Consider the following 26,538-nt stretch of genomic DNA (forward strand, 5'->3'; position numbering starts at 1 on the left):
CTTCTCTACTTTCTTTTGCATTTTCTCTTTTTTCTTCATTTTAATTCCATTTTCCTCTTGTACATCAAGAAGATATGTGAATATGTGCAACATCACCCTCTTACAAAATATTACCAATGGTTTAGGGTATTAGAGTATTAGAGTGACATTTTTATATTTTTTATACTTGAAAAGGATATTTTACTCCCAAAGGTTAGTGGTAAAATCTAAAAATACTATTTTAAATTTAAACTCTAAAAAATCATGGCATGCCAAACATTAACAATTTTTTTTATTAAATCACTTAAAAAAATCTACTATTTACTTAGTTTACAATTTTATACTAAATAAAAGTATTTTTGAACTATAAAAATATTTAAATATTATATATGCTTTTTCAAGAAATGATTTTACTTAGTTTATACGTTTTATTTTAATTACTATATTTTTTATTGATGTATTAAATTGTAAAATGAGGGAATTTGTGGCATATCTGTTTAACCATTATATTAAATTGTGAAAAGTTTGCAGGATTAGATTTTTAAATTAAATTGTAAAAGTTACTAGATTTCTTTTTTTTGTATTTTTTTTATATTAAGTTAAAAGGTTCGCGAAAGTTTATGGGACATCTAAAGAGTTCACATGAGTTTATGACTAACCATGTATATAGTATGGGTTGCTTACGACTTATTTAAATGTAAAAATTTAACAAATAAACCAAAAATATATATATTTATTATTAAATATAATTTATTAATAAAAGTTAATGGCATTGCTAAGATGATTTTAGTTCTAAAATTTACTATTTTTAATTTTTTTTATTTTTTATTTAACTATAATGTTTTCATTTTTAAATTTTTTACCTTTAAATGTAAAGCTAAAGAAATATTTTCTTTAGTTTCCACACATATAAACTTTAGTTTTTAAACTTGTTATTTTTAAGTTTTCTAAAATACAGAGAAAACTTATTAAACTATATGTTTTTTAAGTAAAAATATTTTTGAGAAAAAGAAATTAACCTAGAGTATTTAATAACCAAATTTCTTTTAAATTTTTGTTCGAACTATGTTTAGTAAAATTAATTTTTGCAATCAAAACTACGCTTGCTAAAATTAATATGCGGAAGCTAGCTGAAAATTGCTAAACAGGGTTAATAAATTACTGATATTTAGTCAAATTATATTTAGAGATAATTATTAAATTATAAATTTTTAGTAAAATTATACATTGAGATAGCTGAAAATGTAGAATAACAAATATAAATACGTTTAGTATAAAATTTTATATTTTATTATTAAAAATACATTTCTAACTTTCTCTTCTTAAAATTATTTTCTTACTATTGCACTTGTTACTTGTAGAAAGATTTTTTTAATTACATTTTTTTAGTTTTGATTATTATATTTTATATTATTAATCTTATATTATATTTTAAAATATTTTCAATCTAATACATTCCTAAGATGTAATATATTTGTTATATATTGGTCAAAAATAAATATTTAAATACTAAACTATTAAAAATATAAATTAGTAAAAATAAGTTTAACGTTAAATTGAATTAAATAAAAAATTATTTATTGAAAATTGTTAATTACACTAAACAAAATCTCTGATACGAAGCTCGTGCTTTCCGAAAAATACCTTGATTAAAGGGACTGCACAATCCTCCATGGAGAAAAATCATCAATTTTTTATGACTTGTATTTTCAAGAACAGTAAATATTGATTTTTTTGCATATTTTAGAAACATTTCAAAAGAATATGTCACAAAGACTAAGAAGGAAATCATTTGAGATACTATAAGACGGTTTTAATAATAATAAATAATATTATATTTTAGTTGTCTAATCAAATTATATACTCTCTAATAGAATATTTAAATTTATAAAATTACAGATTAGATATAAGTTTTTTAAGAAAAATTATTTACATATGTAAATGAGACTCAAATATTATAAGACAATAGATCGATAGAAGCATCCAACATAAAAAAAAATATTATTAGAAATTTAAGATGTATTGGAAGTACAAATGAAATAAGACTATATATATAAAATAGAAAATTTTTGAGAAAGTGATTTGAGACAGGAAAATAATCACTACTACAAGAAAATTATCATAAAAAAAATTATACATTATCATAAAAAAATTTAGTTGTTATGATTAAATTAGAAATCATTTTAAAAGTTAAAAAAAATAGTTTTTATTATTATTAAATAATTTAAAAAAAATTAAAAAAAATATTTCAGATTTTAAAATTGATATCTAGTTAATTATTAAGTTTTTTTTATTAAATTTAAAATCTAAATAATTGATAGATAAAATTTTGGTAACTAATTAAATACCATTTTAAAAATTATTTAACAATAATAAAAACTAACTTAAAAAAAAAATATTTTAATTTTTAAAATAGTCTTTAATTTAATCACTATAACAACTAATTATTTTTTATTTTTCCGTATTATTTTTTATTTTTCTGTGAATTCACATCTCTTTTAATTTAATCACTATAACAACTAATTATTTTTTATTTTTCCGTATTATTTTTTATTTTTCCGTGAATTCACATCTTTTTTGTCTCAATTTGTTTGAGTAAGTAGTTTTGCATTCATAAATTAATTGCGGGTTTATATTAAATGTAAGAACTTTAAGGTATTTGTGTTCTATTAAAAAATCCTATAAATTTTAAATTTGGTTTTCCTTTTATATAACTAGTCAATATTTTGTTTGTGATGTTCAGATTCCTCGAAAAACATTGTGATTACTCTTACATATAGTGTTGGAAGGCATTGATTCGACCTCTTTCTAGTGGTGATTTTAAATCATAAAATAATTATTAAATAAGCTATTTTTACGATTTTAGTATCTACTAATAGCTAAGAATGCAGAATAATATTTAAATTTACTTTTGACTTTATTATTTATTATCTCTGGTCATTGATGAATATTTTAAATAATTTTGATAATGATGTATAATTTTATGTTCACCACAACGAAGAGATGATGTGGTATATTATTATCCATTCACCACAATAAAAAGATAATGTGATATATATTATATATTCCTCCGCAAAGTGATTTATTTATTTATTTATTTGTATTTTAAATTATATATATAGAGTTTTCAAGAGAGTGAATATTAGTTTTGCAAAGTGACATGCATTTATTTTCCATTTAAATATAATTGTAATTCTTTTTAAATGGAAAACATAGGAGCTATATTTATTTTGACCTTTTGTTTATCTTGCATTTTATGTCATTTTATAAAAATTTATATTTATCTTTTATTTATCCTATTTGTGTTTTGTATTGATGAAAGAATAATAATTAAAAAAAAACAAAATTCATTAAAAATGAATATTAATTTGTCACATTAATAATATATAAAAAATAACTAAATTAATTATTTTTTGTAGGATGTGTGATAAATAAATTACTTATATTAAAAACTAAATGAAGCAATTAACATAACATAAAAACCACTGAGTCTTATTTATTTCACAGCGAATCAATTTTCTTAAATTGATTTCGTCTTTCAGGATAAGGCAACATGTGGAACAAAGTTTCGGTGTTTCAGTTTTGTTTAAGCTTTCGAACAAAGAAGGCCTTCTTCACCTTTTTCACGCTATTTTCCCATCTTCATCCACTTGATGGTTATGGCAACTATGGTGTCTGAACCTGCTTGTCCAACAAGAATGGTTCATGAAGTTGCATCTTCTTTCAGTTCTAAATGGCACTCTTCTCTGGGGAAGAAGAAGCCGCATGTTCAGCTGCTTCAACGTTCTTTTGGAATTAAAGCTTGTAATAGTTCCATGGCTAACAACAAGGACATATACAATCAAGTGGGTCTGTTTCAAAATGCTATCTTTTTTGTGTGTTAGAACATGTTCTGACTTCTTTTTGATTAATGTTTATGTTGTTTTTTGTCTGTGATAAATTAGCTTTAGCGGTTAATGTGGATGTGGCTCTTATTATATCTATTTTTGTTATTGCCCTTTTGCTTGTAGGGATGAAAAGGGAAGGTGGAAATCTAGGAGTGAGGTTTGAAGAATTCTTGGATGCAATTCTTGAAAAAATATCACTTTTAATTTGAATTTGACGGAGTGTTTCAGTCTGGAACCTTTTTGTTTTTGGGGGCGTAGTATGTTGGTACAAGACTTTGATAACATGATTGTGATGTCCCATAGATGTTCAAACCAATGTCACAAATAGTGGAGTTTCAAGCTTGTTAGGTTCAATACTTTTTTGTATGTCTAGTTTCAACAGAACATGAAGATAAGGTCTAAAGAACCGTGCCTATGTGATAAACGATCCACTCATTTGATTATGGAAAATGTCTCGGGGATACCTCTTACCTGTTTAGATAAGTAAGTAATTGGGTTATATGGTATGATAAAAATAGAGAAACTGCATAAACTATTTTATTATGGGCAATGGTTAAGGGGTAATGTTTCGATTTACTTAAAGGGAACACATGATTTTGTTTTTTTTATGTGACAAAGGCTATCTCTTTCAATTAAGACTTTGTTTGAAGAATGTTTCTCCTTGTAGTTATCATATATAGTTCATGCTAGTTGCATCTATTTTGATCTTAATGGATCTTGCATATCTATTTTCACCTTTCTAAATTTGATGCCATGAAAGTGGCTTTTATCATGTAGAAATATTCACTTGATTTCTTCTTTGCCCTCCTCCTTGATAATTTAACGGCCCAACCAAACCCTCAGAGCAAATTTTAAGTGATTGAAGTTTCTTGATAGTTTAATGACTCTTCTGCAAATCATTTAAGTGAAGTGAATATAACATAATGATTCACAATAGGATAGTCCGTTGTATTAGCTGCTGCTGACTAGTACTTTATTTCACTTATTATTTTCATCAGTCATAATAACCATTCAAATATGATCAGGTTTATTTTCTCTAAAGAGGAAAATTGAAGATGCAGTTCTTCGAGCTGAAACATTCACATCGACAGCCTTGGAAATTGAAGAAGCAACCCGGATTAAGCAGGAAGAAATGGTGCGTGATTTTGATATGTGGGATGATCCAGCTAAGTTCAGTGACATCCTTGTCAAGTTGGCTAACAGTGCCAAAGTAGTTGATTCCCTAAAGGACATGAAATACAAGGTAATGCTCTGTTTCCATCAGTTTCATCTGAATTTTCACAGTATTATTTGTCTTCTCTTCTATATAAATATGATTGGTTTGGTATCAAATGATAATTGTTAGGCCACTAAACTAATGGTAAGCGGGGACTTTGATACACTAAAAAATGAAAATGAAATGCAGCAATTACAAAGAACACTTCTATGCAGAACACAATTTTAATTATGATCTTTAGTCAGGCCACTGTTCTATAAAGCTCAAAGATAGCCCTGTTTTTGTGCAGGGCATCTTTCATTCAATGAGAATTATATTACCTCTAGGCTCTAGCTACTGTAAACTTCTGTTCATTCTTCTTAAAAGTGGTGAATGATATACTATATGTATAGCTTGGGAAATCACTATTTTGCAAAGGTTGGCCAGAATTTTGCTAACAGGTGAAAAGTGTGGCTTTTCTGGTCATATGGCTCAAAATATACATTTGCTAACACCACTAAAACAAATAACATAGGCCATGCTAGTTTATTTTATTTTTTTCTTTTCTTTTTCTTATTTGAAAAAAATATGATTCTTTGTTGTATGTCCTTCAGGTAGAGGAAGCAAAGCTGATCAATCAGTTGGCTGAGATGAATGCTATTGATTATGGGCTTTATAAACAAGCATATGAAGCATCATTGGATGTGAGTGATATTCTAGATCAGTATGAGATTTCTAAGCTTCTTAATGGTCCATTTGATATGGCAGGAGCATGTTTGGTTATAAAAGCTTCACCTAATGACATCCATTCAAAGGTTTGATAATGTAATGTTTGAACTTCATTATGATTTGATACTGTATCCTGATTGTAAAATTTTGTGTTATTATATTAGTAAAACTTAATCCTGATTGTGATGCATTCTAAAATCGATTCTTCACTCCAGCAGTTGTTTTGAAATATAAATGTATATAGTTTGGTAGCATAAGGATGTTAAATATCATCTTTCGTTCACCTCTTGCAAAGAAGTAGAATTTTTAATTTGCCAGTGTGTAGCTGTATCAGTCAAAAGTTCCTACTTATTTCTATGGAAATGAAATTCTATCTGCAAATGTGCTTCATTCTTGGAGTTTTTCTTTTCCTTGAAGCAGCACTTACACAAAAGTTTCATTTAATTAGACTTGTGGTTATTTAGCAAAACCTCACTCATATATGAAGAAATAACCAATTTTTTTCAGTGTTATACATATAATAAACACATATTTCATCCAGATTTTGTAAAACAGAGTTTCTGATTGTTTGCTTAATGTTTTAGTTTTTTTTTCTTAAACTATTTATGTAAATTTTTTCTGTTGTCCTCGGTCTACATTTGTGTAAATCAAGCTCTGGGCAGAACAGCTCCTAAGTATGTATCTTAGATGGGCCAAAAGACAAGGTTATGAAGGAAGGATTGTTGACAAGTGTCCGTTCAAGAATGGAGGAATTAATTCTGCAACTATAGAGTTTGAGTTTGAGTGTGCATATGGTTATCTTTCAGGGGAAAAAGGAGCTCACCACTTGATAAGAGATTCTTCAAATGAATCTTCTCAGCTTGAGGTGTGAACATTTCCTTTCTTCCTATGTAATTTCAAACTGATTTTCCTTACTCGCATATTTTGTTTTTTGCAATATTGATTTGCATTATAGAAAAACTCTTTTTGAGAAAAAAATTCTTCTAATTCCTAATACAGAGTATTATTCCCTATTCCACGGCATGATAATTCTAATTCCACCAGATAATATTAATACTTTACATTGACATCACCATTAGGTTTAACAGTGTATGCAAGGACAGGCATAAAAAAACTATCAGTATACTAATGTAATACACTGAAATAATCATAATTATCAATGCATTGTAAAAGATATTATATTATGTCATATTTATACATCATAACTCTATAATATACTGTAGAAACCGCATTTCAAAAGGCTTATAAAAAATCATGTTGGGTTATGGCTTTGATGAAATATCAAGGAAATTCTCGCCAATTTGTGATCACTGTGACCTTTCTTGAGTTGCTATGATGAGGTTTGATGATTATTAATATAGTGGAACTGGGTTATATTAAAACTATCATAGAATGGCCTTATATTATGAACTAAGTATTGGAGTTCCATGAAATAGATATGTTTGCTAATTCAAAATTTGCAGGCTAGCTCAGCAACTGTAGATGTTATTCCCATGTTCTTTGAGAATGCTTGTGATCATGAAATTGATTCTGAGGATTTGGTCATCTCATCTCCCTCGATTCAAGGGGAAAACAAGAGACAAACAGATCTTTCAGTTTGCATTCAGCATCTACCTACTGGCATAAGTGTCCAATCCTCTGGTATGCATATGTTTGTGTTCATATGTTTGCCTCTTAGTTTTAGTTCTTTTTCTTTTATCATTATCTATTCAAGTATGTTCCAGAATTTGCTAATGAAAAATGCAATATGTCCCCTAGGTTGTGCTACTTTTTCTCCTTTTTTGGCCTTTGACGATATGTTGTCTACTGAAGATTTCTACATACACAGACATGTCATGCTCCTTTGACCAGTTTTTTTTTGTTGTGTCTTTCATTTTATCTTACTAGGATTAAAACCTTGTGTGGCACATAATGCACATTATGACATCTAGTCACTTCACATGGATATGTCTCAATCTGACATGGAAGTCTCACTCTTTTCTTTCTTTCTAAATTTTCCTGCCTTTTTTATTGTGCTAAACAGTTCCTATGACACATGTGTAAACTATAGGTTCTAATTGATGTTGCTTTTGTATTATGGATTTTAGATATATGAAATAGAAGTGAAAGAAAAGAAGCATAACAGACTCTTTGCTGCATCTTAAGCATAATTGGAGAGAATGCTTTTTATTTTCATTATTGCTTTTTACAAATAAGTACAAAAATGTTGTAGGTAATAATGAATTTCCCCATATTTTGACTTTGTTTCCTGCTTTCAAAGATCAGTATAGGGAAATTTTTGAAAACAAGAGAAGAAAAAAAAAACAAAGGTGAAACTTTTGTAATCATTTGTGAATATGAAAGATAAAAATAAGAAAAGTCAATTTCTCAAACAAAATAGTTCCTATATTTTGGAAGCTTATATAACTTACAAATAATCAGTGAATTCAATGATTAAATTAGTTCATATAATGTGTGTGTGTATATATATATCAATAGATTCACTTGCCAACTAATTAGTTATACATTGAATATTAAAGGTCAAATAAAAGTATAAAAGAGATTAAGATGTTGTTGTACCTGGCATCATCTGTATAATTGGCCATGGTTAAACCAGTTTACAGTTGCATTAGTTTAACACATGGAGAATGTCAAGAAATTCTGGCTTTTCTTTCATTGTATCCTCTTTAAATAATCCACTCTCAATTATGATTATTAATGACTTTAATGTACATAGATATTAATTTCATTCAGTCTTTATTTGCTTTTTAACCACATTCCATTACTGATAGAACTAAATAACTACCAATTCAGTTTCCCTTACTTTCAAAAAGAAATTTTTTGATAAGCATATAAATGGCGATTTTACTTTTTTGGTTTAGTCAGGTGTGTTTTATAGTTGTCTGTTGGAGGGTATTGGTCTGGTTTGGGGAGGCTAAGAGTTATCTTTCTGGATAAGGGTTGGACCACCCCTTAAATGGTTCACATTTATTTATTCTTTCTTACTGATAAAAAAACATTTTATGTTTCTTTGTGGAGGTGAGAGAAGCCGTTTTGCAAATAAGATGAAAGCACTAAACAGACTGAAAGCCAAACTTCTAGTGACAGCAAGGGAACAAGGAGTTGCAAGTATAAAAAGTATACAGAAGGACAACATTGTGAATCCATGGCAAGAAGAAACTAGGAGGTACGTTTTTCATCCGTACAAGTTAGTACATGATGTAAAGACAGGCATTCAGATGCCAGACCTGAATTATGTTCTTGATGGGAACATTGGAACCCTTATTGCAGCTCATATTAATAGCAGAGCCATGTCATAATGTCTAAATCCATATTCCTTATGTTCTTGATCATTTTGCAATTGCAATTGTTGTGAAATTGTTCACTTTTTCAATCCTGCAAACTTATCAGGATTTACTTCAATCCCTTGATTTCATGAGAAAAAACAGTATCAATTTATCCATTTTGGTCTATATTGAGTTGAATGTAAATTGCATTATATTCTAAACATTTTATTATTTGGTTTTTTGGCATGAATGATATGTTTTATAGAATGAATGTTGAAGGATCATCCACTACAATTGCATTTCCATTGTTTAACAGTAAACACTATCACCTGTGGTTGTTAGAATGAAACACCTCATGAAATTGGAGAGCTTTTGAAGCAAAAGTATAATGGAAATGAAAAGGTGAAAGGAATGCAAAAGTTGAACTTGATATGAGAAACTGATATGCAAAGAATTTTTGGAAGTAGAAACTCTTCCGATTCCCAGTATGTGGGACTATTTAACGAATTAAAATATAGAAAAGAAAAAAAATGTATACAAAATTAAAATTTAGACCTATCTCTGAATTTTAAAAAATTAAGAACTTAATTGTGAAAAAACTAAAATAGGAACAAGATTCAAGGATAAAAATTTAGAGATAAAAAAATTATAATATAGCTTATTTTATATAATTGGAGTTAAACACCCTCGATAATGCATTTCGATTTTCATAAAATGGATGACTGAATATTGAATATTCACTACAAATAATAAAGTGAAAAGATTAAAAAAATCACTTCAAATATTGATTTGTTTTTAAAAAATGGCGGCCAGAAATGAATATGAAAGAAAAGAAAAACGCTAAAAAAGCAGAATATGAATAATAAAAAAACAAAAAAAACAGCATAAAATGAATATAAAAAATAAAATAAAAAAACGCTAGAAGGAGGGGTTGAACCTCCGACCTTGTGGTTAACAGCCACACGCTCTAACCAACTGAGCTATTCCAGCTGCGTTGAAAACATATAAAATTTAATTAATTTGAAATATATATTTTAGGTATCTCATACAATTTCATCCCTTTAAATTCTGTTTAATTTAAAAATATTATTTTATTTGATGCCTTATTAATTTTAATCATATGTGGAATAAATATTATGTTAAAAGAAAAGTTCCTTTGAGACATAGATTCATCCTCTTAACTTGTTTGAATTTATTTATAAAAAAAACTGGTTTTATGTTGAATTTTAATTTGGTAATAGAGCTATTTCTTAAAAGCAAAACACATGAGAACAAAATAGTCTCATGAAGAAGCCCTTTTTACTAACATAATGATGCTAGTAGTAAATAAATGATTTTTTTTTCATGGAATAGATAAATTATTTTAGATTAGAGGATCATGGATACAGTTTTCTATAAGTATTTTTTAAAATAAAAATGAAACAAGTATTTTCATAATTTAATTTTAATTTATACAAGTAAAAAATATTTTTTTAAATAGATTAATGAGAGAGTTTAAGAAATATTTATATATAAACTAACTTTAACTACTAAAAAAGTTATTTTAATTTTTTACTTTCTTCGCTTAAAAATGCTTAAAAAATTCTTCAAATTTGCCCATCATAAACTTTCACTTTTTGTCTGAAAAAAAAAATGGTTTCAGAAAATTTTAAACTAAAATTTAATCTTTGTAAATGTGTGATAATTTGTTTTAGATCAACGTTGAAACAAACTTTGAATATGATAAAATTGTTTTTCGTGAAGTTCATTTAAATAATGTGTTTTAGATAGACACTATTATATGATATATGATATATATATATATATATATATATATATATTATTTTTTTTATTTTTTTTATAGAGAAATCAACTTTATTTAAAACAAAATATTTTGTTTTGATAGATAATTTTAAAGGAAATTAAAATTTATAAATTTACAAGACTAATTTGATTAGTTCAAGTTAAATAATTTTAAATTTCATTTTTTTTATAGTTTCTCCTCTCAAATATATGTAGCCTCTTTTCATATTTTCTCTTTTTTATAAGTTATTTTTTTATATTATTGACTGACTTTTGATAAGATCAGACAAGAAAATCATTAAATATAAATTAATTTTAGATACCAAAATAATGAGTTAGTATTTGACTAAATTATAAATTATTTTACAAACTAATAAAATTATTGGTATTTAAAGTAACTTCTATTATTAATAAAAAATTATAAAATAGTTTCTAAATTTATATTTAACCAGGTACAAAGGATCTAACTACTTATTAGTTTATATTTTAAATTAGTCTCTATTAGTCTTTTATAAATTAATTTAAAATTTAAAATATTAGTAGTTAAAACTTAGATAACTAATTTAAATACCAAATTAAAAGTTATTTTAATTTTTTTATTAATAATAGAAACAACTTTATATATGAATAAATTTTAGTCTCTGAATTAATGTCTAGTCAATTTGAATTAATATTTAGTTAATATAATGATTAACTATTTTTTATCTTTAAATTTCATTATTATTTACTAATTATTTTTTTTATTGTGGATGCTATTGACGAGAATGGTAAATTTAACATTATTTTAACTAATATTGATGAAGTTGTTTTTTAGGATGAGATTGAGAGTTATCAATCACAATTGATTTTGCAAAATAACTACAACCCAAAATTAAGCTTAAAAAAAGTTACTATCTTAAGAGACTAACTTCAATCCTCACAATCCTAAAAAAACACATAAACACAATCTAAAATATATTTTTCAAAACTTACATATAAATGTAGAATTCAAAGTGCGTTTTCGAATGAGAAAGTATATTTGAGGTTGCATAATTTGAAAGGTAGGTAAACTCTAAAACTTTCTTTTGAAATTAGAAAATCCATAATAATTTATCAAATTTCACAACTAAAAATTTCAAATAAAGCAATACCAGCATATCACACACAACAATTAAGCAAAATAATATAAATGAAAAGTTGATTTCTTAACACTAGGACAACATTGGGTGACACGAGCATAAGGATGACACACTGAAACAAGAGTGATTTTTTTTTATCGACAATGAAAAAATGAATAAATATGAATCACTTTAAAGATTGTTCAATCCCTATACATGAACACAACTTTAATACCCCCTACTAGACTTATTCCTATGTATGCCTACATAGAATTCTCTTAGTTTAATCTAAAGAAAGTCGCTAGAGGTAAGCAATCATACAACTTAAATGAATACATCATAAGATTATTCTCATACAAACTAATGAATTTATACACTGATCAGAAAAGGAAAAATGGGCAGAATTTGACTTGATATAACCCAATACCAAACCTTTAATTTAATCAAAGCAAAAGTTTCAATACTATTATTTTTATATCATTCAATTTTAAATTTCTCATTTATTATATATATTTATTTATAAATCCATCATATCAAGAATTGTATACCATTTTAAATGTTGTTAAACACTAAATTCTAAACCCTAAATCGAGTGAAAAAGTAGAATGATAAAAGAATAAATAAAAGTACAAAAACTTCTTAATTTTCGGCAATGTGTTCCACAACAAAATCATGTGCTACTTCCTCATGTTTGAAATACTAATCCTTTTAACATTTGGTCATAAAAAAATATAGGAAAGTTTTAATTTGGTTTTAGAATTTAAATAAAAAATTTCCAACTAACTTTTAACTCTCACATATTCATTTTTCGAAGTCCTTATGTTTTACTATTAAAATGTAAAATGCAATTTAATATACATGTAAGAATTAAATTACACTTTTCAATGACACAGTATTATCAAAATACAATTTAGTATATACATAATAACAAAATTACACTAATAATAATATATAAGGACTTAATTGAAATCAATGACAAAAACAGAAATTACTTTTAAATTTAATTTATTTATTCACTAACATTCTGGGATTAAAACAAGTGGAACAAGTGCACATTGTGATGGTCGTGTCGTGGGTGAAAAAAGTGGATCAATCCTAAATGTGTGAACCTCACTCTGAAATACAAGTTGTGAGAAAGGATTGAGTTGATATTCAGATCATCTCAGCTTCTCTGTTTCTTCTACTTTCTTCTCACTGTGAGTCTCTTACTCTCTCTCTCTCTCATTCCCTCCCTTTGCTCCTGTGACACTTGCATTGCAGGGCCTGCAAAAGCTTAATATTGTGTTTCTGAAAATCTCTTGTGGCTTGCTGTTTTAGGATTTATATATAAGACCTCATCTGAAGAACCTCTTTTTCGTATGGAAAACAATGTCGTCACTGATGGGCAAAAGCAAAATTTCCCATCGTCTTCATTCGAAGCTGCCATGGAGAAGATTTCATCTCTTATTACTCGCCAAAGGCGAGGGGAAAAGCCACCGATTGCTAACAAATTAGAAATAATGTCTTTGTATCTTAAGGTAATATATGCTGAACTATTTTCCAAGAATTTTGATGGTACTTGTAATTATAGCCCTATAACTAGGCATGGTTTTGTCTTGGTTAGTTTTGGAGGTGTTTTCTAATTTTCTCCCTACCCCAATTGAAAATTCGGAAGAAGATTGAACAAAAGAGAGATGGGTTGTGAGATTTTAAGTCAGCATACTTGAATTTCTTTATGCATTTGACCAATCAGGGAAGATAAAGTGTTCCATTTCCTTGGTGTCACGTCTAGTAAATGAAAATGTTCCATGAATTGTCTGATTCTCATTATATTTCTAAGGGCTAAAAGCTTCAGGAGACTTCTTTGAACAGTAGAAAATGAAAAACATGCTTTCTATACAGATATTGGGCTTGGAGGAAGATATAAATAGGCTCAACATTATTCATGTGGCAGGCACAAAGGGGAAGGTACTCTTTTCATTATTTGTCATGTTTTTTTATTCATTTGATCAATTATCAATTTGTTGGAAGGTCACTTCAGACATGTTTTTTGGCTTCAAGATTCAAGAACAAATAATTATTATTAACATCATGTAACTTTTAAACAAGTTGGTGTTTGTCTATGATGGTTGAAATAAAGAGGTTACACAACAGGCATTTAACTAATCTATAGTTGTCAGGTATCCGGCATGACAGTAAGCACATCCCTAATATTCATATTATCCTTAATTTCCCCTCTTTTGTAATGGATTACTTGCAGGGTTCAACATGCATATTCTGTGAGGCAATCTTAAGGGAATGTGGCTTTCGCACTGGAGTTTTCACATCCCCTCACCTAATTGACGTGCGGGAACGATTTCGTATTGATGGGTTAGTAATTGAATGAACTAACTTGTCTAGATGGTTGATAACTAACTTAACTAGATGTCTGATACTGTATTGGCATTCCATCAATCTATATTGTCTGTCACATTTTTTTAATGGTCTTTTTCTCACTCACTCCCACATGCACATGATACACACACACCTACCTCTCCTTTACCATAGTGCATGAACGTACAGAACAGATATATGGCTGATGTAGGTAAACCACCGTATATCAAAAGTTTAAAGCTTTTTACCCAATACAACTTAAAATTGTAATGAGATAAATTTTGGCTGCAAGATATTTCAATTATAAATGTTCATAAGAAACACCATATTTTTTTTGTCCATGACGAATTAGAGGGTAGTTTATGCGCATCTCTGAACCTTATTGGCCTGCACACTCATTATCTTGTCAGTAAAACCATTACCTAATGTTAAGTTTAAAGGTCAAACAGAAGAAGCAACTGGGCTACCTATTTTTTGAGATGAAAAAAAACGGCATTTTCCTCTGAAAAGAAGGTCTAGATTAGGAAATATGAATTTTCAAATAGAATTCTTTTAATATTCATGAAAAATAGTTGGTGCCAATTTGTTTGCACAGTAGTGCAATTACCCGTTTAGCTGAAATTTCCACCCTGTGCACCCATTTTTGAATTTGTATATGATTAAATTTTGTCTTGTTACTATCTCTGTAGGATTGACATATCCGAAGACAAGTTTTTACAGTATTTCTGGGAATGTTGGAATCAATTGGAGGTATTATTTATTACATTTTTATGACCATTGGACCTTTTGAAATCTAAGTATTTATCTTAGGATCCAAGCATTGTTTTAAGCTGCAATGCAGCACCATTGCTTGTTTTTACACTTAGTAGAGGAATTTACTATTAGAGTAATTTTGGCCTTTCCCCATTGACCTTCTGATAATATACTAATAGTAACCCAAAAACAGAGCTCACTTTCAATGTAAGGAAGGAGCTAAAGCCTTTCTCTTTGCTTGATATGAGGTAATGGGTCAGTTTGTTTAAACTTAAAATAAGTGTTTTTAAAATAAGCACTTTTTGAAAAATCACCTATTTAAGAAGAAGCAGATATGATTTGATTCTTGAAAAAAAGCAGAAAACTGCTTATTTTTAAAATAATTAAGTTAGACAAACACATAAAAAAGCAGAAATCTGCTTATTTTATTAAAATTTGCTTTTTAAAATAAGCACAGACAAACTGGTCCAAATATATATGAGAACATAAGTGAAAATTCATGAAAACAGAAATGAAAATGTAGAGAGACTGCAAGCACTTCAAGGGGCTTGATTTCTCCCTTCTGAAACCTCACTCACAAATCTGTTTATTGGCCCCACCTGCCTTGTGAACTGGTTGGTTAAATTGTACCTCTTTTTCATACTACCTCACTAGCCTGTAATCAACTGCTGCTATTCCTTTATCTATTGGTTAGATTTATTCTTAAAACCCATTAAGTGAAGTTGCCAACAAGCATATAAATGTACTTCTGTAATTGAGGCAGGCTATACTTTCCAATAACGCCTCCGTGGATTGCTAGACTAGGCAATGCTCAGTAGAGAGAATGAAAAACAATGAAATGAGTTTTAGGCTTTGATACCAGGTTAGGTTCCATCTTAAAACCAATTGGGTAAGTATAGTTATCCGGCGCATCCCAATACTTGAGGCAGGAAATGTGAGATTTTCCAACACTGTCATACACTTTAGTGGCAGGGGGTTATGAGATACCTATGGCATTATTCTATTTGGGTCTTCCAAATACCATAAACCATTTTAGCTTTGTGGATAAAAAAGGGAGACAGCTTTGTTTGGGATTGAAAATATAACATAACTCATAGCAAACTTCATGGCTATTATTTCTTACAAAAAATCTTAGTTTCAGAGTGAAAATTCTTGTGATAAGCCACTTTGCAAAATTGGCTGGACATTTTGGATGCTTATGTAAAGGAGTATAAATCGGTTCATATTAGAAGCAATTTCTCCTTTTCTTCATACCCATTGATATTGATGAGAAATTGTGATTTTCATAGAGTATATTTTAATTTTAATAGTCAAATATTTATGTTTCAGATGCGAAACCTTTTGTTAGAAAGCCTGATGTTAAGCAAGTGTATTTTAAAAGGAACTAGTTGGGCCACAGCTGGTGGGCCCATTTAGGGGTAGTTTTCTGTTATTAATTACTTATGATAAAAGAGGAATAATGAGATACTGTTTGGCGACTTTTTCAGAATTGGAAAGTTGAGTGGGCTAGACCTCTAGAAATATTTGTAGTGTGTATCATTCTCATAGGCAAATATTCCCTATCATTAAAGTAAATATTCACTTTTCCTGCTATTTCTATGAAGAGTTCTATCATAACATAACCTAAATATATTATCCATGACATCTGGTAGCAGTTTCTCAATTCCTAAAGCTTTATTTCACAGGACAACACATCGGAGCAGCTTTCAATGCCCCCACTATTTCTGTTTCTTACTATATTGGCGTTCAAAATATTTATATCTGAAAAGGTAAACCGTTTGTATCAGATTGTTATTGAGTTTCTTAGTTAATTGTCCTTGCAAATATTTTGTATACCCCTGTTAGCAGTAGTGATATGTGAAAGATTTGATATGATGTATGTACTTGTCATTTTATGAAATTTTCATAAGCCACTAACCAATGATATTTATAATTTTTTTATTTGTATTGTTTTGGAGGTGTAAGATTAAGTTCTGAATAATTCATTACCAAACCAAACCTACTTAAGGGGATGAAGTTTAAAGTTTCGCACATTATAGAGGGGTAATAGATGTGTTGACTTACTTGCAGCACAAGGTATTAATTATCAAATTTATAGTTGGTGGGATGTTATGCCTTCTTTTCGTAGTATTCATTTCTTTAGGGACACATCATTTACCTCTTTATAGGCTTGTTTTGTTTTTGTTGATGGGTTTGGTTTGACCTCCCCATTATGTATAGTTTTTTTTTTCTCTCTTTTAATAATATCTAAGTATGCCCTGATGAATGATGTTGTCTGGGTGTCAACTTAGTTGAGATTGTAGATGGCATAGTGATGCTATTGCATACTTGCTTTTATTAAAATGAAATATTAAAATACCTCTGTATTAATATTACTTATTAAAAAATATAGCGAGATGTTACACAAATTTTTTTGGCTTTTACCTGCAGTTTATTGCTTACTAATATTTACTTATCTGCTGATGTTGTCATTCTTTATTCTTCTTTTTCTCCACTTTTTTTTATCACTGCTAATATTTCATTTAAATGGCTCCCATTCATAGGTTGATGCTGCCATTATTGAAGTTGGACTTGGAGGCAAAGAAGACTCAACTAATGTGGTACGCATTTGATGTATGGTATCACAGATTTATTTCTTAAATATTGTTGTTAACAACACTTCTTGTTTAATATATTTTCTTGAACTAATAAAGGAAAAGTGTTTAAAGAAACTGCAACCAGTTGCATATGATTTATGACTAATACAATTTAAAAATGACTATGAACTTTCAGATCAAAGAGCCCACTGTTTGTGGCATTACGTCTCTTGGCATGGATCATACTGAAATACTGGGTGTGTATGTCTCATACTTTGTGATGCTTTGCATGTTGTTTACTCAAAAAGCTTAACATTTCCTGTGTTGAGAATGTTTTTTCCACCATCCAAATAAAGTCTCATTTTTATTCTTCATTTTCTGTGTTTTTTCCTCAACAGTGAATTGACCACAATATGGAAAAAGTATTTAAATTAGTACATCTATGCAGGAGATACTCTTGGACAGATAGCTTCACACAAGGCAGGGATTTTTAAGGTATTAAAATTCTACTCAACCAGTCAAACTTGCACCATTATTTTTATGGAAGTCAGTTGATTGTTGTTGTACTTTTATTATATTCATGTTTGTATGCTCCTGCCTCACCTTCCCTATTTGCTTTGTCTTCTGAAAAATTGATCTCTTCCCTATTCTTGAAGCCCAAAGTTCCTGCCTTCACAGTACCACAACCTCCTGAAGCAATGGATGTTATCCTTGAGAGAGCCAAAGAACTAATGGTAATCATTGTTCTCAATCCCATCATCTGTTATAAATTGCCTCAGGGAAAGAGCACTATAAAATTGTCTCTTATCAATACCAATTTCTTTTATTATGATCAGAAGCTCCTATGCTCATGTCGTTCATAAAAATATTACTAGAAAGTAAGACCATAAAACTTAAAATTCTCATTGCTAGTTTTTTCTTAATCTAGATTAATTAAAGATCCGAATCTGATGTAGCTTGAGCTTCATCTGTCACTGTATATGTGATACATTTATTACATATAAAATTGGCAGCCATTGCATGCTGCTCACATCTGGTGGAGTCTAGGAAAGGTAGAAGTATGATTTTGTACCCATGCTAATCGAGAGGCTATTTCCAGGATTTGGATTTGAATGTGACCACACATTGTTTATGCATAATAAATTGCTTGAGGAAAAAATATGTTTCATCAAATAGTAAGCTTAGAAGTGCCACTTGTTTATGCCATATATACTATACAATTGTTATGATTTTTGAAAGGCATGGCAGCAGAGCAGAATGGGGAGTCAGGGGCTGGTTTTGCTCCCCTTGTCCCCATCCTCTACAAGGTCAGGGTGAGTATGGAAATTTTAAGTGGTGTTTACTTTAAGCATTTTTTTTGTTTCCATTCTCCAAGAAAACAAAAGCTCAAACTGAAAGTACGTTTGCTTGCAGATTAAAATTCAAAGTTGCTTTTTGCTGTTAAAGTCAGATCGCCTAATTTGTAGTTGTTTTGATGGAAAAACTTTTGGTAATGCAATCAAGTTTCAAATTAAGTATGATAAAATAAATTTAATAATGAAATAAAAAAATTATTTGAAAGAATTCTCATAATTTGTTTTGGTCTCTGAAAGGTTATTTTTTGCATCTTTCATTTAAATGAAATGAAATATTGACTGTATTTTAGAGCACTGATTTAGTATGAAAATATAGGCGTGCAATCATACAGGCATGCTGGAGCATGTGCAACCTCAGATGAGCGTTTGAGATTCTTTATTGTTAATGCTATTAATTGTTTGGTTATTTTCAATGGCTGCAGGTTCCCCTGGAAGTGACTGAACCTTTTGATCGTAAACAAATAACAGGATTAAAGCTTGGTTTATCTGGTGATCACCAATTCTATAATGCTGCTCTTGCAGTCTCACTTTGTAGATGCTGGCTTCAGAGAACAGGGAACTGGGGGGAAAAATATCAAAATGTTGGTTAAACCTCTACTTTCCGTTCATCCGTGCATTACAATCTTAAACACATTGGCAATATCAGCATTACATGTCTTTTATAGCAATTTTCAGAATGAGTTCCTTGTCAGTCATGTTTTTAGGATGGATTAGCCAGTAATTTTTTTTCCACTGCTTGTGCTGATAATTGCTTTTTTCATGTTGAGATTATTCTGACTGATTTTCTTTCATCGTTAGATGATCTAGTGTGGATATGTTTATATTCCTGTCTACATTATAAATCATTTTCACCTAACTTTTTTCACTGTATAATAGCATTTTCAGGATTCTAATTTGCCAGATGAATTTATGAGAGGCCTTTCAACTGTGCATTTTCCTGGAAGGGCTCAGATTGTTCATGCTTCTTCTCCAAATTCCCACTGCTCAGAAATCATGTCTAAAAATTGTGGAGAGTTGACATTTTATTTGGATGGAGCTCATAGTCCAGAGAGCATGGAGGCTTGTGCAAAGTGGTTCTCCAATGCTGTAGAAATTCCATCAAATTTGCCTTTTGAAGTGGAAAATGCAGATGAATTGTCAGAAAATAGTCACATACTACACAAAGGAAATACCTTGGGGCAGTTTGAGAAATCTTTTAAGCGGGTAAATGTTCTTAAATTATTAATTGTTCCAGATATTCCTGGAGATTAACCATTTGCTGTTTATCATAATATATCCTTTCTTGGATTCTTCTTCCCTCGTTTTTATAATTTATTTATACAGTTCTCAACTGACATGTTTATTTGTTATCAATATATTTTGTTGGGATTTCTTGAATCTGACAAAGTTTGACATGAAATTCTTTTGATAATTTATTTCATTATTTAATTCTCTCCTAATATTCAGCATTGACCAATTGTAGATTCTCCTATTCAATTGCTTAGATGTGAGAAATCCCCATATTTTACTTCCACGGCTGGTGAATACATGTGCTTCTTCAGGTATTCCTACTTCAAAGCACCTCATATTTTGCTATTTTCACCCTCTACTAGAAAAAGCTATCTTATATGTGACTTGTGACTTTACCTTGTTTTTCTTACTTATAAAAGCTGTGGCTGGATTTAAAAATAAATTAGACAGTACATTGAACCTTCTAGTATAACAGTTGAGTGAGTTGACCCTCTTGACATGGTGTTCAAATGTGTTTCCAATATTTAGATAATCTGCTAAAAGAAAAAAAAAACTTGAAAAAGAGAATGGTGTCTAAGTAACATATTTTATTGCTTAGCTATCTTAGAATTTGTTTGTGTATAGATGCTTATGAATTGCATTGCACTAATGCAATCACATTTTGTTTGAGCCTTGACTAGGTATTCATTTCTCAAGAGCACTTTTTGTCCCAAATATGTCGAAATATAGTAAGGTTATTTCTGGTGCATCAGTTATTTCTTCTGATCTCCATGGCATAGATCTGTCGTGGCAATTTAACCTCCAAAGAATTTGGGAGAAGATTACTCACGGGAAAGGTATGCCCTGTCTTTTCAGCTTGTAACATGTTTGTTGTCTCTAGGTACTTCACTGGGATGTTGTTATGTTTGTGTTGATCATATTGTCTTTCTCACAGCATCAAGAGGCAATAACACTGTCAAATATCAATGTTTTAGAATGAAATGAATTTTTATTGGTAAAATTCCTAATGGCCAATCTGTATCAGTGTGATAGTAGAACAGACAATGTGGCTAAAGTTTACAAGAATGACTGAATGAACTCACATGTATTCAAGAACCTCGTCTGGCCCTCCTAAAGACAATGTTCACCAACTAACTTCCCCTATCATCTACTGCCTCCATTTTTATAACAGCCTAACTATTACCTATTCTAACAGGTTTTGAAGCATATTCTCTACTGTGAAGTTCTAACGAACAGGCTAATCCTAACATCAACTTTTTCATCATCTTTTTCTTTTGCTTAATGGGGTTACTTATATGGATTATAAGTTTACTTCACATAAAGTTAAAGCTGTAACTTTTTGGTGCTTCTTCATGCATCTAATAAAGTGGTCTCAACAATGCACATATGGATAACAACCTTGTTCACATATACATGAGATAGATACATCATTGGAAAGAATGACGATAAAACAAAGAATGATCAACATCCCTTTGTATCATTCCAAACTACTGGATGATTGTTTGAAAACACCCAAACCATGCTTGGGGTGATTGCCTGAGGCCATTTAGGGACCTGCATAAACGACATAACGTCAGACAACTCCCTCTAAGCAACAAAACCAGGAAGTTGCTCCATGTAGACTTCTTCATGAAGATCATATATGCATTTTTTATGTCAAGCTGAAATAGAGTCCAGTGGTGAATAACTGTAATGGAAAAGAGAAGTTGAATAGATGTCATTTTGGCAATAAGAGAAAGTGCCTATAATCTTGGCCATGTATTTGAATGTATCCTTTGGCAACTAGTACATTTTTGTAGTGAAATGTTACCATCAAGTTCTCTTTTGAGAATGTATAACCATCAACACCCCATAATTGATTTGCCAGATGGGAGAGGAACCAAGTACATTACTTTTAAGGGCACACATCTTATCAATCACTTCTTTTTGCCGCTCAGGATGAAATAAATATTCACCTGAAAATTTATGAATTAGTACAGAAGATAATGAGGATAAACAAGTATAATATATGGTGGAAAGTCAATGATAATCAAAGTTTGTATAGTGGGGAGAAGGGTCATGGATAGAATGTGTACCGTTTCAAATAGTAATATGCCAGTATTTTTCAAAGGAGACCGTTTCTTAAAGGTGGTCGCCAGAAAACTCAGCGGAGATGGTGTTGGAATGGTGAACACAAACCTGGGAGAAAGGTTTGTCAAAAAAGAATATAGTGGGTCTATTAGACCAACATGGTTTTAAATTGTAGGAAAGAGAAAAACCTCTTGGTCCATATACACAAAAGTCTTCTTTTTACATCTTCTACTTCAACTATAATAAAACTTCAAATGGCTTGCATTCCATGTTCTTGGTATCACTTTTTCTTCTAAAGTCTCTAATTTGTAGGCTCCATTTTGCAAATTTTCTAGTATTCTGAAAGGACCTTCCCAATTGGATGCTAGCTTTACATGTCGTGGATCTTTTCGAGCATCAGTTCACATTCTCCAGACTAAATCCCCTTCTTTAAAATCTCTTAATTTTACTTTTGCATTAAACCTCTTCATTGCTCTTCTCTTTACTGCTGCTTCCTTTATCTTTGGTCGTTCTCTGAGTTCTTCAATAAGATCAAGGTCAGTCCTCAAACATTCATTGTTGATATTCCAATCTTCCATTTGCCTTCGTAATGTTGGTTCATTAACTTCTACTGGTAGCATTTCATCTGTTCCATATGTAAGGTTGAACGGTGTTTCACTAGTTGAAGTTTGTGGTGTACACCTATACGCCCATAATGGTAACTTCTCTGCCCATAAACCTTTAGCACTTCCTAACCTCTTCTTTAACTGTACCGAGAATAACTTTGTTTGCAGCTTCGGCTTGTCCATTCGTTTGCGGATGTTCAACTGAAGTGGTTGTTGACTTGATCCCCAAATCTGCATAAAATTCCATAAGTTTTTTGTCAATGAACTGTCGGCAATTGTCAGTTATAATGGTGTGTGGGATTCCAAATCGACATATTATATTTTTCCATACAAACGTTTGAACTTGCTGAGCCGTTATCTTAGTCAATGCTTCTGCTTCTATCCATTTTGTAAAGTAGTAGTCCACAGTTACTATCATGAATTTGGTTTGTCCTCATCCAAGTGGAAATGGACCAAGTATATCAATTCCCCACTTTGCAAATGGCCATGGGGAAACAATTCCTTGCAACTCTTGCTAAACCATCATCTAACGGTTAAAACAACATTCTCATGTCAAATCACTTAGTCTGAGAAAAATAAATCACGAGAAACGAGGTATTTAATACCAGATCAAATCACATTTCAAAACTATTATATTATATTCAGACATAAATACTTTTCTTAAAACTTAAATAAAAATCTTTATGTCTCGGGCCAGTGTACTGGTAGGCTAAAACCGAGAGGTTAAGCCGAGAGCTAGATATAAGACATAATCGAAAGGTTATGTATAAAAGAATAAAGCAAAAATATAAATATTATTATTATAACAAGCCCAATTAAATGAAAGCCTGCGTTAGGGGGTGCGTAAATAATAAAATGGTGTAGAAAGAAAGTCCAAAGGTAAAGTGTAAGCCCATTAAGAAAACTGTATAAATAGGAGGTCAACACAAGAGGTAAGCAAGAGTGATTTCTGTCTGATGAACATAAAACCATTTCTGACTTTGGCATCGGAGCGCCTTGCAGGTACACCCACTCATCTGTATGGAGAAGAAGCCGAGAGCATCCAGTCCGAGTTGAAGCCGAGAGTATCCAGCCCCAGGAATAGACGAGAGAGCCCAGCCCAAGGAGAAGCCAAGAGAGTCCAGCCTAAGAAGAAACCGAGAGAACCTGAGGATTACTGTAGAAAAGCCCAAGATTGGAAGATCTGTAAAAGGAAGTTAGTCTTGTCAACCTGTTCAAAAGTCATCCGGTAGTACATATGTACTACCGGATGGCCGAAAGGCCGACCAGAGGACAAAGCTGACTAGACGACAAGATGCAAAGCTAAACACGTAATTAGGTATAAACAAGCCAACTTAGGTGATAAGCACGGTTAAGACACAATTGGGCCTTCGTTTGGATCCTAAAGCATGCCCATAATAGCCATAGCCCATCTAGAGCAGTATAAATAGCAGAAGAGATACATCACCCAAGGTAACTATTCACTCCCTACTCTTCTGGTACCTAACTCTCGGACTGACTTGATCGTCAGAGTGTCTTCGCTGGTACTCCCCCCATCGTGTCCAGACCAAAGGAGATCCAACCGAAAGAAGCCTAACCGAAAGACTGGAAAGACGAGAAGATTGCAACAAGAGGAAGTGGGTTTAGGTCTTGTAGGAACACTATGTATAGTAAAAATGTTTTATTTATGTTGTAAAAAAGAAATCTATGCAATAGATAAAGGAGATTTGATATCCTCTAGTAATAAAAATATGATACAGAAATAAATAAAAATGTTTCTAATAATACATACATAATCTGGATCTTCTTCATTATATAAGATATGTTTACACACCAGTTCCTTAATAATTAGTTGAAATATTTATTCTTAGAATATAAAGAGTAAAGCCATATAGTTACCATGTTGGTCTTCCTTCAATATGCTTATTATCTTGTAAACTAAGTGGAAAATATTTCCGGTGGAAAAATTCAACCAAAAGATGAGACAGAAGATAATGCTCTAGATGTTTGTGGAGCTGAATTTAAGTTTTAAAAGTCAACATCAAGTTGATACGGACATTAAATTCTCAATTCTACTGTTAGTTCTATTTCGAATCATATCACAATGCTATCAAGTTCTTCAAAAATATTAATTGTTCCTATAATCATCATGCTAAGGTGTTGCCTTAGAGGACAAAGCTTTGCTTTTCTGAGCTGAGGATTGTTTTGTTTATCTGCAGAAATAACCTCTCCAATTGAAAAGGATTTCAAGATAGATAGCAAGGAGATCGTACCACCTCCCGAGTTTCTTAATGATAATTCTCATGACTGTTTTGCACGCAGTGCAGTAATACCTTCATTACCATTGGCAATCAAATGGCTGCAGGACTGTGTCAAACAACACCCTTCCACAAGACTTCAGGTAACAATGACATGAATGCTACTTGCTTCTTATATTCTACTTGGCTAATGGATGGATAGTAGCTACTCCTTAGTTGGTGCTAAATCTCAAATTTTTTATTTAATCATGAAGTTAAATTTCATTAACAATCAAATTTTACTTCACCTTTTTCTCTCCCTTCTGCAGAGGTGTCTCATTGGTGTATGACACCTCGTCTTGTTCAACCATGTTCCTGAAAGTCAACTTCATTCTGTTGGGTTGGATTTAGTAACATTTGTTTCTTCCTTTTTCCTTGCCTTATCCATTTCACCATTAATGTTGTTAAAACCCAGTGATGTGTTATTCTGGTTAACCACTGGTTCCTATATATAATTTGTCTTTTGAAGATGGAGAATGGTGCTTCCTTTTGCCTTTTTTCTACTTAGTAATGGGACAGAAAAAAAGTGTTGCTCCCAAATATTTCTACTACGTTTACACTGAGCAAATTCTTACCATTGGTTTCAGGTTCTTGTCACTGGATCGCTGCATCTTGTTGGAGATGTGCTAAAGCTCTTGAAAAGATGATTTAAATTGGCTATGGAAACTTTTGTTGCACCAAAAACTTGTCATTCTTTCAATCCTTTAAGCAGACACTGAGGTCATGTGATTGCTCAATGGTTTGACAATATTTCATTCTTTACAATTCTGACCAGTTACCAAAATGCTAAAAAGTAAAGTACATTAATTGTTAATCTTGAGAATGTTCAAACCTAGGAAGATCATGTGATATACTAAATGTTTGGGTAAATGAAGTTGTGGAATAATGTTAGTTTTGCTAACATGATATGTGATGTGATATGCCACTCTTTATTATGTTTTCCACTTGCATCACTTCAATAACTTTAAGATTTGATATAACTAATACATTTCTTCTTTTTCATCAAATAATTTTTTGAATATCCACTGAAAAAATAATAAAACAAAAAGAATCTAGCAAACAAGTAAAATAACATATTCTTGGGTTTTAATAAAGAGACATAAAAGAGCAGAATATGAATAAAAAATAAAACAAAATATAGAAGAACTTTGTATTTTGTAAATAAAACATTTATCTCATTCAATTTCATCCCTATAAAAGAGATTTTAATATTTAATAAGCCTCATTATGTTGGAGTTTGTGATTCAAAATCAAGTTCAGTAAAACGTTAATTCATCGTTTTGATTACTCTTAAACATACTCGATTATTTTGGATATGAGAAAATTGGGAATATTTATATTACTTATTAAATAAAATATTTTATTTCATTTTTATCTAATATTTAA

The 26,538-nt window shown here is 30.4% G+C and overlaps 2 protein-coding genes and 1 non-coding gene across 5 annotated transcripts; 2 read left to right on the forward strand and 1 right to left on the reverse strand.

The window, feature by feature from the left end:
• The first annotated feature begins 3,487 nt into the window (after window positions 1–3,487).
• LOC137830526 (peptide chain release factor PrfB3, chloroplastic) lies at window positions 3,488–9,277 on the forward strand. 2 transcript variants are annotated; one of them, XM_068637932.1, is made up of 6 exons: window positions 3,488–3,828; window positions 4,892–5,109; window positions 5,676–5,876; window positions 6,443–6,655; window positions 7,254–7,431; window positions 8,809–9,277. In XM_068637932.1, the coding sequence occupies exons 1-6, from the start codon at window positions 3,633–3,635 to the stop codon at window positions 9,087–9,089; spliced, it is 1,287 nt and encodes a 428-aa protein (XP_068494033.1). In that variant the 5' UTR covers window positions 3,488–3,632; the 3' UTR covers window positions 9,090–9,277. The 2 variants fall into 2 exon arrangements, with proteins under 2 accessions (XP_068494033.1, XP_068494034.1); XM_068637933.1 differs by having other exon boundaries at window positions 5,676–5,765.
• A 695-nt stretch (window positions 9,278–9,972) lies between these two features.
• TRNAN-GUU (transfer RNA asparagine (anticodon GUU)) lies at window positions 9,973–10,046 on the reverse strand. The gene has a single exon. It is a non-coding gene; the product is annotated as a tRNA-Asn (tRNA).
• Window positions 10,047–12,967: 2,921 nt separating this feature from the next.
• Window positions 12,968–26,053, forward strand: LOC137830528 (folylpolyglutamate synthase). Of its 2 annotated transcripts, none has more exons than XM_068637935.1 (16): window positions 12,968–13,131; window positions 13,253–13,452; window positions 13,817–13,882; window positions 14,175–14,284; window positions 14,977–15,037; window positions 16,726–16,809; window positions 17,584–17,640; window positions 17,813–17,873; window positions 18,065–18,111; window positions 18,273–18,350; window positions 19,394–19,552; window positions 19,848–20,174; window positions 20,434–20,512; window positions 20,882–21,037; window positions 25,075–25,256; window positions 25,740–26,053. In XM_068637935.1, the coding sequence occupies exons 2-16, from the start codon at window positions 13,294–13,296 to the stop codon at window positions 25,797–25,799; spliced, it is 1,686 nt and encodes a 561-aa protein (XP_068494036.1). In that variant the 5' UTR covers window positions 12,968–13,131; window positions 13,253–13,293; the 3' UTR covers window positions 25,800–26,053. The 2 variants fall into 2 exon arrangements, with proteins under 2 accessions (XP_068494036.1, XP_068494037.1); XM_068637936.1 differs by having other exon boundaries at window positions 12,973–13,131; window positions 17,584–17,653.
• Window positions 26,054–26,538: the final 485 nt, after the last annotated feature.

The sequence above is a fragment of the Phaseolus vulgaris genome, chromosome 7, assembly GCF_000499845.2.
Source record: "Phaseolus vulgaris cultivar G19833 chromosome 7, P. vulgaris v2.0, whole genome shotgun sequence".
NCBI classification, from domain to species: Eukaryota; Viridiplantae; Streptophyta; class Magnoliopsida; order Fabales; family Fabaceae; genus Phaseolus; species Phaseolus vulgaris.

Bases quoted from the DNA above. Each gene is read 5' to 3' on its own strand.
- LOC137830526 (XM_068637932.1), top strand. From the start codon at position 3,633: ATGGTTATGGCAACTATGGTGTCTGAACCTGCTTGTCCAACAAGAATG. The intron at 5,110-5,675 runs GTAATGCTCTGT...TATGTCCTTCAG, and splicing joins TAAAGGACATGAAATACAAG to GTAGAGGAAGCAAAGCTGAT. The intron at 6,656-7,253 runs GTGTGAACATTT...CAAAATTTGCAG, and splicing joins ATGAATCTTCTCAGCTTGAG to GCTAGCTCAGCAACTGTAGA.
- LOC137830528 (XM_068637935.1), top strand. From the start codon at position 13,294: ATGGAAAACAATGTCGTCACTGATGGGCAAAAGCAAAATTTCCCATCG. The intron at 14,285-14,976 runs GTTAGTAATTGA...CTATCTCTGTAG, and splicing joins GAACGATTTCGTATTGATGG to GATTGACATATCCGAAGACA. The intron at 21,038-25,074 runs GTATGCCCTGTC...GTTTATCTGCAG, and splicing joins GAAGATTACTCACGGGAAAG to AAATAACCTCTCCAATTGAA.